The sequence below is a fragment of the Athene cunicularia genome (assembly GCF_003259725.1).
Source record: "Athene cunicularia isolate RWA chromosome 1 unlocalized genomic scaffold, athCun1 chr1_part1, whole genome shotgun sequence".
Taxonomy (NCBI): Eukaryota; Metazoa; Chordata; class Aves; order Strigiformes; family Strigidae; genus Athene; species Athene cunicularia.
The window spans coordinates 16,515,177-16,532,993 of NW_020799091.1; the positions used below are offsets into that span (position 1 = coordinate 16,515,177).

General features: G+C 36.2%; 1 protein-coding gene across 1 annotated transcript in view; it reads left to right on the plus strand.

Annotated features, from left to right (window-relative positions):
• DDX10 (DEAD-box helicase 10) overlaps positions 1–17,817 on the plus strand; it is a 188,554-nt gene that overhangs the window by 28,343 nt on the left and 142,394 nt on the right. The window contains exons 11-13 of the mRNA XM_026857252.1: positions 3,868–3,969; positions 10,660–10,747; positions 16,381–16,469. Coding sequence (XP_026713053.1) covers positions 3,868–3,969; positions 10,660–10,747; positions 16,381–16,469 — 279 coding nt within the window. The remainder of the gene's footprint in view (positions 1–3,867; positions 3,970–10,659; positions 10,748–16,380; positions 16,470–17,817) is intronic.

The window sequence follows — 17,817 nt, forward strand, 5'->3', positions numbered from 1 at the left end:
CCCCCCCCCCCCCCCCCCCCCCAGTGGTTGTCAAAAGTTGAGAGAGTATAGGTGTTTGGAAACCACTGTCTCTTCTTTTGCAATTTTTGTGTGATTGTTTCTTTACTTAGCTGTAGTACTACTTTCTCTATATAAAGGCTTTGCAAGACATAAGGTAAACATTGAATTAGTTGTTGACTATAAATACCAGATTTAATGGTTGTTTTCTTTTTGTCATATATCTATGCAGTGTGCCTTTATGTCTCCTGAATTTGTGCTTTCTGAAAAGACAACTGACTTGACATATAATGTGTTTAGCACTAATAACAGAAAACCACCTTTCAAGGGTCAGATTGATCTGATCAGATTGATCTGGTTGATCTGATCAGATTGATCTGATCTTGCATCCTGTTTTGAGAGTGACCTTGTGGCTACTGAGGAAAACCTGTAAAAGCAAAACTAATGTAGAATGATGTTTCCTGTACTATATCATTCTAGAGTTTGGGTTTCTGGGTTGCAGAGATGATATCTGTGCTCTTTGACCCTTGATGGGTATTTCTTCTGTGATTTGTATGGCACTGACTTTTCATAGTGTGTTGCACACTGAATAAAATAAATATAATACAGCAATGATTTAACAATGCCAAGTCAGGTACCCCAGGGTAAGAAATACCAGAAGCCACGGAACTACATGAATCACTCCATGTGTTTCACTGAATTTAAGGAATCTGCAATCATCCTTTGTAGGCGTTTATATAGTGTGATCAGGATTTTTTTGTCTTCATGAGAAGTGAGGAAGATTCTTACAAGACTAAACAGAAACTCTTTCCAGATATTGGATTATTCACATAGATCTTTTTGGAATCCTTTCCTTTCATAGCATCTGTTTTGAAGAGAAAAGCAGAGCTGTGTGTTACTCTGTACTCTAAATTGGTGAGACTGGTATTGGCAGCAATATTATCTCTGTCTTCCTGTCTGATACAAGCCTTGGATAGATAAAAGAATATTTTCATCCTTCTTTTCAACAATGCTCTGAGAGCTCAGGTTCTTTTAATGAATAATGACTTGCCTTGGAACTGTGATCATTGATTTTTGTCATAAAATGCAAGTCCTCTAATGTTCAGTGGCTTTCTGGGATTTCGTTCCTTGTTCAAGCAGTGACAGTGTCTAACATGTGCCCTCTTTGTGGAAATATCATCTGGAACTTGGCTGTGTTAAAATATATAGAGCTTTCCCAAAAGGTGTGCTTGGCCTATGTAAGCAAGTCACTCCCAACCTTTATTAATATAAAGGGCCCAAACGTTTGTGGGATGTTTGGTCAGCAGTGACCTGTATCCTCGTATGCTTTTGGTAAAGATAATAAATTGCCTTAAGCCAAGTGCATGGATTGCTTTAGAACTTCTTAACAAAAATTCTACGAGCTGATATATTTTTTTTTACATTAAGAACATTTTAGGTCTGCTAATTAAATGGATTAAAATCATGTTAGTATAGCTTTTGTATGGTATCTCTCCCTCACCCACAACCCTAAAGCAGTATTTTTTTTGGGACAAAGTCTAAATGTCTTGCCATTTCTTTTAATACTCTTACTAAACCATATAAAACCAGTAAATTTACATATTGTTGGTATCAATTTGATTTCCATGTAAAATTTCATAAGCTAAAATGTAAGAAATCATGATGAAAGCATTTATTAAACATTTTAAAATTATCTTTCGAAGTCAGTTCCCAAACCCATCATGTATAGTACTGTGGGAAAAAAAAGACATCCGAGAGCATTTTGTTGTGATTTTCTTCAAATTCATCAAATGAAAGCAGAGAGCTGTAATAAAAGCTGTCAGATGGTTTTAACTGCAGATTTAGTTGCTACTTGCATTGCTTACTATGCTGTGACAGATAGTGTTTATAGTTTTCAAACAGTTCTGCAGTACTGTTTTTGCTAAGTGATAACTGTTTATACTTGGAGAAATGTGGGCTTCCTGTATTCCCTCTGAAATGATTTTTATCAGTTAATGGTATGAATCTTGTTTTGTGTGCCTGAGAATATCCTTCTGTGCTCTCTTGCCTCCAACTTAAAATTTCTCCTAAACCAAGGAGTCTTGACTTTAGTACTTCCTTAAATAGCACTTATGTCCCCTTTTCTGTGCAGAGACTGAACTGGTGTTTTCTTCTGTCATTAATGAGCTTTTATTGGAAAGATAATGTGACCTACTTTGGCGTAGTCTTGTTCTCTGTGGTCTCTGACTCAAAGACAAACTAATAGCATCTCCCATTCTTGTGTGGACAGTTTATAGCTTTTTTGATAATATCCTTTCCTTGATGGTTCTCTTGATGGAGAAGAATGAATGCAGTTGGAGTAAAGACCCAACAGGAGAATATATGATGGAGTAACAGAAGCTGAAGATTTATGAAATGGCTACAGACTGAGTGGAATAAGAGGAAACAGTTGACTTTCCTTATAGAAAATAGAAAGCATAAACCAGGTATACTTAAGATGGATGAAAGGTTTTACCAGCTTAGGACAAAAAGACAAATATGACTGGAGTAGGAACCAAACAAAAGGTCTGTTAAGGTAGTAAATAATTTGATATGAAATGTCACCTGAAAAATAAGACAATAAGTATTTTCTGTTTCAACTAAGTGGAATACTCGTAGTCTCAGCACTTTATGTGTAGGCTTACAATCTGCTGCTGCCTAGGGACTTCCCTGTGAGTAGCTGTTGGCAGTTTGAGCTGCTCTACACAGTAACTTACCACTCTCGTATCTTGTTTTGTCCCACACATTGCTCTTATCAGTTGACTGTGAGTTGGATTTGGTCCAATTTTGTCATATTTCCAAAATTTAGTTCAATTGGTGTTTTTTATATAATGGAGGACCCTATGCAATATTTTCTTATTAACATGTATTCTTAAGAACTATTTATAAATGTAAACAAAGAAGTGATATACGTGTTACAATAGATATGGACTTAGGTGATGCAGATAAACTAACTCATCATTACTGCTTTGTCAGTAGGACTTAAACCCATTGTCTTATTTGTTTACTAATGCTGTTGAGTACTTTTTTTCTCCATGAATGTCCTCAAGTTGCTAAATTTGCTGAAAGTAGGAACTGACATTTTCTTACACAAAAAGAAAGTGAACACAAAGAAGCTTTAAGAATAAAACAGAAGAATTTTTGTTTCTTTGCCAACCATGCATTTTGAGTAATTACCAAGTCAGCTACATTTGATAGAACTGTTAAGTGCATTGAAGAGTGAATACTAGATACATTCTTATATGGGATCAGTCTGATTGTATTTTTAGTTTTAGTTTTGCACCTAAAAACTGCTTTTATAAATGAAAGAACTCCTTTTCTTTCAGTGATGCCTGTGTGACCTGTTAGAAAAGTAGTAGTCTTTATTGAACATACAAGTAGGAGTTGTTTGGAATAAAGGCAATTATCCTTTCCTAGCCTTTACCTTCTTTCACTTGCAGGATGTGCAAAGGAGAATCAGTTGTTACCAGGTGTTAAGACTTACCTATTGGTAAAGGATGAATGTAAGTGTCTATATCTTCTAGTATTTTAAGCTTTGATCAAGTGCCACATGGTTACTACAGAAATATTTCTAATCCTGGGAGTAAGAGATTGACTGATCGGAATCTATATCTTAGTCTCAGATGTTTAGGGCTCTAGGTGTAGTTTTGAAATCAGCTCATGTGGAGATACTGGTAAGTCACTTAACTGGTTTGTCTTTTCCTCTTGTGAAGTGAGGATTTTGGTCTGCTCTTTGGCTGCTTATAAGGAATTATATGTAAATTCTCCTCGGTTATTGAAAACATCAACAAAAAATTTTATGTTTTGCATGTTTTCTTGAGATCTCTCTCTTATGTCTTTTTCCCTGATCAGATACAAAGAAGGTGGTGAAGCTTTGTTAGTATTGCTTCCCTCAGAAGAAAAAGGCATGGTGGAACAGCTGGCACAGAGGAAGGTACCTGTCAGTGAAATCAAGTAAGTGACTAGTGGCTTGTCTGTTACTGAGCCTTCTTTATACAGGAATAATGTGTGATGAGTCTGTGACAATCCTGATGGAGTAAAATGCTTGAATTGCCTGGAGCTGGACAAACAAGGGAGATTTTGATAGTGTTATAGAAGGAAAAGACATTGAGAGATTACCTATTCCATCCACTTTCCCAAAGGCCGGATCAGCTGCACAAATCATTCTTATCAGATGCTTGTGTAACTTGCCAGTGAATATCTTCACAATTTCCTGAAGTGATCTCATCTATTGATCAATTATCAGTTCCTTCCATTTAGGTTTTTTTCTTCCAGTGTCTGATAAGTCTTGTAAGTAAAGTGAAATACTTTTTAGTCTTTGCAATTACTTTTTATATAATGGAACGTTATCACGGTATCTCTTTTCTTTTGTTTTGCAGATTAAACAATTGCAATTTCTTTAATCTGTCCTTGTATGTTTTTATACCTTTTACGATTCTTGTTTCTCTTACCTGTCTTTTCTTTAGACTATTTCTCCAATTTGTCATGATCTTTCTGAATCAGTTAGTTGAAGAACAAGAAATAAGATGTGGCTAAATATTCATTTTATGTGCTAGAAAAAGTATTCCGATGGAGACCTGTAGAATCTGTGCTATCTGTGCAAAAGAGAACTGACTTTGAAAGAGCTGCAGAAGCATATAATGATACCATGTAAAAATAAAAAAAAGCACTTGTATTTCCAATTTCTATTAAACGCAGAGTAATGGACGTGTAACCCTAGCTGTAAAAAATAATACCACAAAAAACATCAGTGGTAAATTCTTAATTAGCAACTAGAGGTAGGAAGGAGTTCATTGTTTGAGCCTGCCAGTATAATGCTAAATCAAAAGAGGAAGCAGAGTGTGAAGGAAATACAGAAGTGAAAGCAAGCCAGAAAATACCGTATGAACCTGACTTCGTTTTGAATACTTATATAGTTCGGGTTACACCATGCTAAAGATCATAGACTGGAGCTAGAAGAAATTCAAAGAAGCATGACAAGGTAGAAAATTAAGTTTCTGTACAAGTGGATATGAGCAAGGCTAGGACTATTTTACTTTGGACAGCTGTGTTTTGAAGGTGAAGATATAGATATCTAAGAAAGGAAGATAATTAACTGTAAGCTGGAAGTGTTTGTGGAAGTTGTTTTTGAGAAGAAATCAGAATAGGGTGAAAGTTTAAGTGGTTATTACTACCTCCTTGCTTAAACTTCCAGGTCTGCTCAAAATTAACTATACTACATTCTTTGAATTCTAGTGTAGTGAAAGATGGTAAAAACCAGCGACTACTTAGACATTTATCTGTTGTTTATTACACTTTCCATATGCATTTATGTCAATACATAAATTAAGAAATAAAGTGAACACATACTTTGGGACTTGCCGTTATTAAAATCTACTAAATGAGAATCTTTTCATTAGTTTTTTTCTGTTGTAAATTCAATAATAGGATGTATTAAAGTAAGTTTTGGGTTTTATTTTAAACACCACCACAAAAATTCATTCTTTTACCAAGCCACGTTTACCACATATACATAATAAATACATTTAGATAACATCTTAACTGGAGGCATTACAAGCAAAGTCAGGGCTTTTGATTGATAATCTATTTTAACAACCTGCCCCAAGGTCCAGTTTTTCAATGTGCAAAATGTACCTTGTGATATTTTGTAACATCTTAATGAGAGGGAATGCTTTTGCTTAGAAGTTGTCTACTTAGTGTGGTTAAGGTTTACATGGGTTAGAATTGTAATTCTAAGAGGCCAACCGAAATCATTAAAGAAGAAATCTTGTAAATACTTGTGGATTGCAAACCAGTTCAATCCTAAAAGTTTTTAACTTCATTAGGTTGTTTACTTCTAGCCAGTTTTCTAGTTAATACAACCCTGGTGTGTTTTGGCAGTTGACAAATTGTTGAAGAAGTTCTATCAACCCATGGATCATGTTCCAGGTTTTCCGTTGAAGTCTTCTGGTGGTGCTTGAGCATATTTACCTAATTATAGATTCTCAAGAATAGATTTAACTTGTGGGTTAGAAGGTAATGAGTGTTGTTCACTGCCAACACAGTTTAACTCTTTAAACTTCTGATATTCATTCTAAAAGCTTTTTGTTTCTAAAAAAATTTGTTTTGCTGTTCTTGCTAAGCTGTTGTTTTGTCTAGGGATCACAAGAACCAATTTTCTCTTACTTTCCTTGTTTTGTGTTTTCTCACTTACAAACGGCTTTTAATATTTCTTTATTTCATTTAGACGTAGCTTTTAAAACAGATCCCATAATTTGAAAACAGAGGGGAAGAACTTTTTTTTTTTTTTTCCTGAATACCTACTCAAAAGGCTAGGGTTTGGGCTGTTTTGTTAGTTTTCAATTTTAAATCCAAGCTGCCTGTAGAGCCTGTTAGTATGCTATTCCTTTTGAAACAGCACAAGCTGTGAATTTACAGGTAGTGCTTTTAACAGTACATCTGTTTTTCATTGAACAGAGCAAGAGAAAATGCAAAATATGCAATAATAAATATATTTTAGAGCATTCAAATTGGCAAAAAGCTACTCTGAAAGTATTAAATATTATGTATGTATTTATAAGGAGTCTATAATTTCAGAGTTTTAGATACAAGCTGTAAACTAAAATTATTTTTGATAAAAATAACACTACTATTGACACTACTTCATGGCATCCAATTTTGTTGAGTAATAAGATAAGAGCTGCTTCCTAAAGGGTTATCATAATAAATTTTGTGTCTAGAAAATTTTACCAAAGGAAGTGCAAGTATATAGATACTCCCAATGTAATGCTTTCTTTAATATTATGACAAAAATGTGGTTCTTGAAGAAAACAACAACAACAAAACACTTTTTTTTTTTCTGACAGTGGAGAATGCTTGGGTGTGTATTTCATATGACAGTAATATTAGTACTAGGGAATCTGTTAAAACTTGCTGCCTCTCAATTACCGTCATTACTGTGGGACAGTTCATTGGTGGCACTAACCAGTGTGGTTATGCGCCTGTGCGTGACCTGCTGGTGTGAGGCTGGCAACTCTGAGCAGCCTTCTTTTGATCCCAGCTCTTCCTCCTCTCTCCAGCCTTCCAGGTTGTCATCTGTTACCATAGGGAGCCACGTTCCAGACTGAAAGCACAGAGCAAAACCTGCTGCTGCTTGAAAGCTAGGTGGAATAGGGAAACATTTGCTGCATCATGCAGCATGGTCCTTTTGGTGGTTGTTGAGCTTTTTTGTTTAAATTCCACTTTGGAGAATATGGGGAAGAGAGGGTATCTAGTTAAAGCAGTGTTTGTATCCTTGTGTTAAAAACAAGGGAAAAAGTATCGATGAGGAAATTTGGAGAGTGCTGTCTGATCAGTTCATAAGACCAAGCAAGCTGAGTTCATATTTATATCATGGCACAGTCAAGTGTGGCCATTTATGCAACTGCTAGGCAAAACAACAGTCTCAAAGTTACATTGCAATATACAAAATACAAAATTTGTACTCACAGAGAAAGTAAAGAAAGAAACAGCCTATTTAAAATGACAGACAATATAATAAAATTCCTTTCTAGTCTTTGCATAATTGGTTCTAGCTCACTGGTTCTTAGCTGTTTAGGCAAGCTTATAAATTATGATAATTCATTTAAGTGTTTGGATTTTAGGTTTGTCTCTCTTGCTGAATAGTCACATGTATATAATTACTGTAAAGAGTTTTATTTGCTTAGAAAGAAATAACTCAATAAAAGCAAAATCCAATTTAACAATGACCAGCTTTCTTATATTTGGAATCCCGGCATGAGATGAAGATGGCAGTGGGCGGTTGTCATGATACAGTGCTGGAGAGGAGAGAATCCAGTATTATGACTCTTTTTGTAATATTCAGTGTTGCAAATTTACTCATTCATTAACACAGAACCTCAAAATGTGCTGGGAGCACCAAATTCTTGGTTGACATTGCTTATATTTACATTACATTATCTTGCCATGCTTTCAACTGTAAAGTATCTTGTGTGTTCTGTCTTTTTCAAACCCTTTTCTTGCAAATTTCAACCAAATTGCTCAAACAAAAATATATCTGCCATCAATAAAATTTTGTTACATCTTGTCTAAGGTAACGGTCCATTGTGCTTGGAGCCCCAATGACATATTGTCTCCTATAAATAATCAGATTTCTACAATAATAAAGCCACAGAAAATAATGAGTAATAGGAGTCCCAGGTGGGAATTAGCACTTGGCATGTATTTTGAGTTTGACAGTGACAGTGGTGAGTAGCTGACAATCCCAGCTACTCTTTGAGTACAGCTGCAAGGCCAGTTTTGCATTTACTTAAAGATTTTTGTGTAGACCATATTTCCATAGCTTGTGACAATGTGCAACTGCCAGATGCTTTGCTGACATCAAATACAACATCTGCTATTTCTCTCCTATTCTTAAAGCATGCTAATGCTGCAGTGGCAGATAATCAAACTTTGATTAGTCATGTTTTGCTCCTGATTAAACTGTCTTGGCCATTGTGTGTTTGCTCATTTTCTTTAGGTGCTTACAAATTGTTTTTTTGGTATCAAGAAAAAAGTTTGTCATTTAACTTCTCTTTTTTTTGCCCCCTTCAAAGATGAGCGGTATGTTTACCTGCCCTGTCTCAGATTTTTATTTATCTCAGAAGAGTTCTCAAGAATAGGTACAACTATGACTCAAAGTGCTTTGACTTTCTCTCTAGTTGCTATGGAGCAAATTTCTTTTGACCCAGCTGATTTATCGAAGTACCTGTTATCCTGTGATTTGCTATTCTGGTGTGAGGTTGGATTGTGCTGTCGATGTTGTTAGCTGTCTGATTGCAACTGTCACTTTGAGTGAAGACAAGGCAAAAAAGACACTGGCTCATTTAAGTGCCTTGAGGTCATCTCTTAATAGCTTTCCCATAACTTAACAGCAATCCAACAGTTCTCTGGGCTGTCTTACTGCTAGTGTTCATGTTAGTTTTTTGTTGTTGTTATTCATGCTATACCTTCTTTACTTTTTTGTATCTCATTTTGTGCTTGTAATTCTTATTTTATCCCGGTGTACTTGTGCTATTTTTATACTTCAGTTCTATTTAAAGCTTTCTTCTTGAGTTTCAGTGATCTGAAAACAAGTTGATTTAATCTAGCCTTTTCACTGCAGTGAGGCTGTATACTTTGTGTTTGTACCTTATAATACAATTAAATAAAAGCCACTGCTTTTCTCTTGCTATTCTATCATTTTTCCTTTCTTAGGATCATAAATATTTTCACTCTCACCTTCTCAGTCTTGTTTTATGGAGTAAAATCTCACAGATATTCTGTTTACTTTTTCTATCTTTGGTATCTTGTGGTCATTCCATCCTGCATTGCATTTCAAAGGCTCATTGGTCAGTTTGTCCCCCACTAAATTTTTCTTGCCTCTTCTTTCTTATGTCTTTACACTTCAGAGCAAATTATGTGCTATCTTGAAACTGAACTCGGCTTTTTGATCTTTCACTAAAACTGTAGCTGAACAGCTCTGGTGTGCGCTACAGTTTTCCACTGGCTGTATGTGACAGAGATAAGAAATCGAAAGGGTGAAGGAATAAAGATTGATGTCTTTATAAATTGAAGTATTCTTTGGTAATACCATCCAGCCCCTTGCTTTATTGCTGCTTTCATATTCACTAAGAATAACAGATGATCATAATGGCTTATGTTACAAAAAATGACTATCAAGTGTTTCTTGCCTAGTATTTTAATCAGAGCCATGGTTTTTAGACTGGCTTACTGCTGTGTGAGGAAGCATGATTTTGATTTTTTTTTTTTTTTTCCTGACTTCCTTCAACAAAGGCTTGTTTTGTTGTATGTGTATGGGATGACATGGCACACAGCAGCAAGAACCAGATTAAGAAATCTGGTAGTTGTTCATCTCTTTTGACCTCTACTTGAGGGGGTAATCTCCTGCCATGTTTGGTAGGTCATGATACACTTGGGGGCATTAGCAGATCAAAACCAGAAGTAGATAAGAAAAGATCTGGGCAAATAAACCTGGAATAGTGTAGTTATCACTAGAATAAGTGTAAAAATCCAGAGTCTGAGAGAGGACTTATGTACCTTCTTACTAGTGTTAATGGCATTTTCTATAGTGCAGTCACTGTTCTTTATTCACCTGATCAATATCTTGAGAAGCTCTTAAATCTGTTTAATCTCAATGTCCTTTATTTTTGCTCATCTGTGTGTAAGAAAGAAGTACTTAAATTTCAGTATTCCCAAGGCAATGGATCTTATTTAAGCTTTCGAAAAGGCTGATAATTTCCTTACGAAGACTGCTCTCTCGGTATAAAGTGGCATTATAACTCATAGTGCTTTTTATGTATTTTTTTTCTCAGCATTTTTAAAAATTCAAGAAGTTCTTTACTGCTGATTTTGGCTTTGCTCTGGAAGAAGTTTCACCATCTTCACCGAAAACTCTCTGGATAAAAAGTCTGAGCTCCCTTTTGTCTTTTCTGTATTATTTGTTTGAGTAGTGTATGCTTCATCCTTAATACGGTTCTATTCTAAGCTGTTTCAGAGCAGTAATAAGTTTATGCATATTAAAGCAATGCAAAAGATGTGGATATACTCCTGAGAATTTAATAGGTGCTTGTTTTTGCATGTTCCAATAATTAAAGCTAACTTTCTTCTTTTTTTTTTTTAAATCAGAATTAATCCTGAAAAACTTACAGACATCCAAAAGAGGATGCAAGCTTTCTTAGCTCAGGATCAGGAGTTAAAAGACAAGGCTCAAAGAGTAAGTCATCTGCTGTACTATATGGTTCTTGAGACATTCTTGTTGAATAGAGCTGCTGTTGAGATAACTGACCTGTTCATATATGCCCTAGCAGCAGTGTTTGGAACTGCTGATTTTAAGCTTTAAAACATGGCATCAGTAGAAACAATAATCATGTATTAGCAGTTGGTGGTAAGTATGCCTGTATAGCCTGTCTGAGTTGACATGGGCTTGACATGGGCTCATGACACTAATACCTGAAGAGCCACTTAACCTACTGCTTTTGTGCCAAAGTTAGGGCATAGGTGAGGACATACTTATTTTACAGTCTTGGGTATGAAAGTAATTTTTTATTTAGTAGGTGCTGCTTCTCAGCTGTTTGAACATTTTTATTATTTTGTTGGAGTCTTTTCTAGCTGTTTGACACCTGAATCTGGGGAAGTGAAGCCCCATACAGGCTGGGACCAGAAGGCTGGAAAGCAACTTTGCAGAAAAGGAGGTAGTAGATAACAGGCTGAACATGAGCCAACAATATGCCTTTACAGCAGAAGGCCAGCCACATTCTCTGGGATCCCTAGCATAAGAAGGACATGGACTTGCTCAAGCAAGTCCAGAGAAATACCATGAAGATGATCAGGGGGCTGAAGGGGCCACAAAGATGATCAGGGGCCTCACACCTCCCATAGGAGGACAGGCTGAGAGAGTTGCGGTTGTTTAGCCTGGAGAAGAGAAAGCTCTGGGGAGACCTTATAGTGTCCTTCCAGTACCCAAAGGGGACTACAGGAAAGATGGGGAGGGACTCTTTATTAGGGAGTGTAGTGATAGGACGTGGGGTAATGGTTTTACACTGAAAGAAGATAGATTTAGATTAGATGCAAGGAAGTAATTCTTTACTGTGAGGGTGGTGATGCACTGGAACAGGTTGCCCAGAGAAGCTGTGGCTGCCCCCTCCCTGGCAGTGTTCAAGGCCAGGATGGACGGGGCTTTGAGCAACCTGATCTAGTGGAAGATATCCCTGTCCGTAGCAGGGGAGTTGGAACTAGGTTATCTTTAAGGTCTCTTCCAGCCCAAACCATTTCTGTAATTTTATGATTCTGGGCAGCATTATGCAAAGTGTTGCTGGTAGGTCAGGGGAGGTGGCTCTGCCCTTTTCCTGTACTTTATCCCTGGTGAAACGCATCTGGAGTGCAAACCTTGATTCTGGGCTTCCAGTGCAAGAAAGACATGGTCATACTGGAGGCAAGACCAGTGAAGAACCACAGAGATGACTTAGCACTTGGAGAATCTCATATATCAGGAGAGAAGTATAAATTAGATGGAGCCAGAGTCTTCTGAGTGGTGCCCAGTGACAGAAATAGGCACAGATTTATATACAAAAAACTCCATTTAAACCCAAGAAAAAAAGCTTTTATTATGAGGGTGGTTGAACATTAGCAGTGCACAGAGAGGCTGTGAAGTCTTCGTTATTGGATATTAAAAACTGGATGCATTCTTGAGCAGCCTGCTCTAGCTGACCTTGCTTTGAGGAGGGGTTTGGACTAGATGATCTCTGGAGGTTCCTTTTGACTTCAGCTGTTCTGTGATTCAGTAAAGCCTAAAGCTGTTGAATCAGTACAAATATATCTTTTTTCCATCATGTATCCTTAGTACAATGAAGAATAGGACTCTGTACCCTTTTCAGTTCAGTAACCCTTTTGATCGAAGGCAATAAGTGAATTGGTAATTCTGAGAGGACTTTTCTTGGGGAGCTGAAATAGAACATTTTAAAAAAATAATAAGAAAGGTTACAGAAAAGTAGCAGATTTAATTCCTTGGCGCAAAAAGGAATATAGGAAACAATGTAGGCCTCACATGCCCATTTTCTTGTGTCTCCTGAATATATATGACAGTTTGTCCTTTCTCAGTGGTATAATCAAATGTATTGAGTAAATAATTTTAACTTTAACTTGTACTTAAAAGAGAAGCAAAACAGCTTAGAACAGCTCTCTTCCGGGTAAGATGGAGAAGTGTGTAAATAGGGCTATGAATGAAATTTCTTTGCTGTGCTGTCTAATGTTAGGAGACTTCATGAATAATACATGAATTTCACCAAGATTTAGCAGTTTGGGGAAGGTTGGAAAACTTAAAATAAGTATGAAAGTTCCTAGACTAGACTGAGCTTGTTGTAAAAGACACCTTCCATGGAAGATGGCCTGTGAAACATTTCTGGGCATTGCGCTGTCTCTTGCCATGACTAGACATGTTTGCTGATCTTTCACTGGTTTAATAATATTTTTAGTTTTGGATAGAGCTTACTACTTGTGTTATTGAAGTGCTGCAATGTGTTGGTTTTCTGAGGTTGGTTGGTTGGTTTTTAAACTGTGGATATCATGAGCCTATGAATTCTGTAGTTGTACCAAGTGTCTTCCAAACCATGCAAAATCAGGAGTTGAAACTGAGAGGCAGGGAATCAAGATGGTTGAAAGAATAATAAGAAAATATTTTGGTTCATTTTTTTTTGTTTTTTAAATATATGTGTGTGTGTGTGAAATTTAAAGAGTACTACCAAGGCCAAATGATCAGAAATCCAGAAATGCAAAATCCTGAGAAATACAAGATTGCAGAAATTCTGGATTAGTGTAAATAACTTTTTATTTGTTTGAGCTAGTGTGGGGATTGATTACACCTGAAGATATTCTGGTAAACCTGAGTGGTAGAGTAGAATGCAAAGGGGATCATGAATGCTTTAAGAAAGATTGAGTTGTAGCCTTTCTCTTGAAGTGGGATGTAAAATGAGGCAAGTCGCAATATTTAAAACTCAGGTTGAGGTTCATCTCGCCTAAATTTATACGTCCTATGTGAGCCAATCTGTCTGAGCTTTCATTTATAGTTGATAGAGAGGAATAGGCACATCTGGGATGTATCCTGGCATAGATACTTTTAAAACCCTTTGAAATGGATGAATGGCAGTTTCTTTAGACTGCAAAGGTAGCCTGTGTGACGTGACCTAGCTTGGATACCTGCAGTAGAGACACTGGGTCAGAGGTATGTTATTCTTACTTTCCTAAACAAGGAGCCTTAGATCAAAGTGCCTGAGGAAGTCAGTGAAAGCTTTGTGAATAAAATGTTTAAGGCAATGTTCAAGGGACAGCTCTTAAAACTGTTTTTGGCATTTAAGTATCCCAGGTTTTTGTAGTGCACAAAGTATTACTTGTAGCATGTGGAATGTCAGTATAAGCTTCATCCTAATGTTGCACAGGCCAGATGTACTGCTGACATATTAAGATCATCTGCAACTACCACAGGAAGTTGCAGTTACACCAATTTGTATCAGAAATGACAGAGCAGCTGGTTGGGGGAGGATGAGAGTAGGAGGAAGCTAGCATCATTTACTTGGAATGAAAATACTAACAAACCTCTCTGTTTCTTCTGGCTTTGGCTTTTTAATATCTCTTAAAAGGCAGAGAAAGATCCTTCTGAATTGGGTGAAAAAAAGGATAAAGTTTCAAAATAGCACAAGAATAAAATCAAACATGAGCTGTCAGTGTTACAGATAAAAATTTTGAAAAATTTTTAGTTGCATTTAGTTACCCTTTCAAGCCATTTTTATGGCAATTTTTTATTTATTTGTAGCAGTGCAGTGTCATCTTGTAGACAAACTCTATATGCATTCAGTTTTTGAAAATCTTGAAGTATGGACAAGTGGTTTATCATAGAAGTGTCCCTCCTTAATAAGATTGTTCAGGCATACTATGCAAATGTGGCCCAGTAGTCTTACATCTCAATGTGAATAAAACAATAAAAGTAATGCAAATGAAATCCTGAATGCTGGATTTCTTAAAGAAACAAATGTTGTGCTGTCTAGCCTGTCTGTTGCAAGCTGTCAAATTCTTGACGTTTGTAAGAAATAAATTCCCTACCTGAATGGATTCAATAGCAATGAAACAGCACAACTATGTGCAGAAGTTCAGGTAGGATGTAGTTTACTGTGTTGAGGACATGAGGTCTAAGTGATTGTGTCCTCTAAGCTTGTTGATTTACTTCAAGATGCTTTTACTTTGTTTTAAAAAAAAAAAAAAAAAAAAGGAAGAAAGAAAATTCTTGATTACCGATTGCTTCAGCAAACTTCATGGATCATTTGAAAGGACATGGTTCCTCTGCTGTTGCTTGAAAAGAGCGTGAATCAGATTTGGGCTCCTTTGAAACCTTTGCAGTTCCTCTCATGGACTGATGCTGCCTTTTGGCATTTCTTGTAATATTAATAGTCAATTCATCCAGTTCTGAAAAGCAGATTAAAAAATAATGTGTTTTTCTTGATAGTTTCAGTGTTACTGTGTAGGGGATACTGGGACACTGCAGTGGTGTCTGTCCATTAAGTGTGGGGGGGTTGCACCACCACACCAAAAGCTCAGCACTTGGAAAAATAAGTAATGGAAATTTATTTCTATAACGAAGTGTTGGGCAGCATATCTTAGCTCTACATATCTTACAATTAATAGTTTTTATTTCAATTTGCCAAGGGGAAAAGTATGACTTTATGACATTGCTTAATTTACTGTCTCATCTTTCTTTTCACCTTTGGAAATGTTTTTTCTCTTACAAGCATTTAAGGAATCTCCCCACAAGAGATGGATGCTCCTAACTCTTGGGTCTTTTACTCCTCTGTCTCAGGTTAAAAAGAAATGTTTTTTAAATTTTTTGAAAAAAATTATACATGAATTATTACTACACTGTTTCCTCCACAGCAGAACAAGGGTGTGATTATAGTATGCTTGAATATATGAGCTTAATTTGCTGTTGTTACTAGTGTTTGCTAGTTTAAGTCTTGTGGTAGGAGCTTTGGCATGTATTAGAAATGAGATTACGAACAATAGAAATCCAAGGAGCTTTTCTGATACTTAAAATAATTCTAGTATTTATGATGCTGCTAATAGGCAGAAGTAGACTGTGTAAAAGAAACCTGAGAAGAATAAGAGTCTTCCTTTTGGGATGGGAAAATGCAACACAAGATTAAGTTTTTCTGTTAATGCAGTGCTTCCAGTGTTCTTGGTGAAAGTCTGGGATTAGTTGACTCTTCAACCTTGGGCTGGTCTTAGTAGATGTTGTATAGTGAATTTATGTTGGTCAGCTGAGTTGCATTTGTTGACTGTGTGTATATGATGAGCTGATGACAAATGCAAGGTAATATGAATTATCTTAAGCCACAGTGAAAGGCAGCTATGTTGAGTTGAACCACTTTCAGTTAGTAGCTAAGATTAAGGCAGAAAACCTCAGATTGATAGCAATGCAGACTGTTCTTGCTTCCACATAATTTGGTTATCAGAATAGCATAATGACATTCAGAAAAGCTGGGAGAAAAAAAAAAAAAAAAGCATTGGTGATGTTTCCTTCTGACTAATTTGCCATATTTTATTCCTGGGGAAAATAACATGACATACCTTTGAGAAATTCAGCCAATTAATGTGCATTTAATGAAATATTTGAATACTTGAAGATGCATCACTTCTGTAGCATTGATAAATTTTGGCTGATGGGTATTGTGTAAAAGTGAAATCAATGTTAGACCACTTAATAGTGAAATTCTATTTTATGTTTAGAGAAACAGTATAATGGTGGTTTCAGGTGTTAGAAACTGAATTCTTTTTTTTGTTAAAACACTTTTCTTTTTCTTTCAGTGTTTTGTGTCCTACTTGCGTTCAGTTTACTTAATGAAGAATAAGGAAGTATTTGATGTTTTCAAATTGCCTCTAGCAGAATATGCCCTGTAAGTATGTTCAGCTTGCAAAGTGAAAACTGTATAGTGAGAAGTTTTGCAGAGTATGATAGCTTTAAATAGCTGTTTTGATTATATTAACGCCCAGAACTGGACAGTCTTGTATTTACAGTTTCACATTTATGTTGTGCTTTTGCACATTTTCAAGGACATTCTACATAGTAGTTATGTGTAAAACCAATATATCTCTACAGAGAGAAATAACTCTTGCAGTAGAAGTACATTTGCTATATACAATAGAAGACAAAACTTAAGTCAAAGTATAGAGAACAATAGGTATTGAGTTTTATTTTTTTCAGATTCACCTTTCAGCCTCATAGCTAAATGCCAACTTGTAGAGTGTATTATTTAAAAAGAAACTGGAGTATCTGAAGATGATATATTGTAGCTGCATTTTGAGTGTTATTGGGACATTGCTTCTTGGACATAAATTACTTTTCAGAAGATTCAATGCACTTGGTAAAGATGAAACATCTGCACTGGACTGAATAGCATCTATTTTATTATGTCTGTTTTTGTACATATACGTGAACCATTCCACATTTTGTATGGGAGGGAAATTAATTTTGACAGGTTGACTTTACAGATGACAACCATCTGAGATTGTTTTAAGACATGAAGTTTTTGAATAATCTCATGGGACATAGGGTAGTCAGAAGGGAGCAGGAAGGTGTGCAAAGATGAATGCTAAATTAATTTTGTGTCTCTGAAATTTCGTACAGAGAAGACTTAAGTCTTCAAACTTGTCAGCACATGGCATAATGAACTAAGATATGACAGATCACTAGACTGTAGAACACCTGGTCTTCCTGTGGTGTGCTGTAATTAACATGGCTATGTTTTTTAAGGTACTTAAGAAAGCATCTTTAAAACCTTATTGTAGGTTTTACTCTACTGAATGTAAGGGATAGTGGCGGAAGATTTGTACTAAGAGGGATGACCACCCAAATTTAACCAGTGTGTTAAGAAGCCAACTGACAGATGTTGATAATGCTGAATTTTCAGAATCCCAGTGCCTCTTTATGGATTTCAACACGGTGTGCCATCTAGTATCTGATACTGATGTAGACAGAATAGTCTACAGTTCTGTTCTCAGGCCTCTATGCCAGGATTTGGTCCTTCATCAAAGTCAGTTCTAATCCCAGTTTTGTAAAGTTACTAATAAGTCATTCCTGTATTAAAATAGACGAAAGCAGACAGTTGTTTGGAGAGAGTAGGAGAGGTTTAGTCAAGACTGAAATATATAGAAGTATAATCAAAAAGTCAGAAGATAATAAATCTAGGAGATAATTTGGAGATCCTGCTTTAAATCAGCAGTCTGTTGGCACTCTCCTTCCCC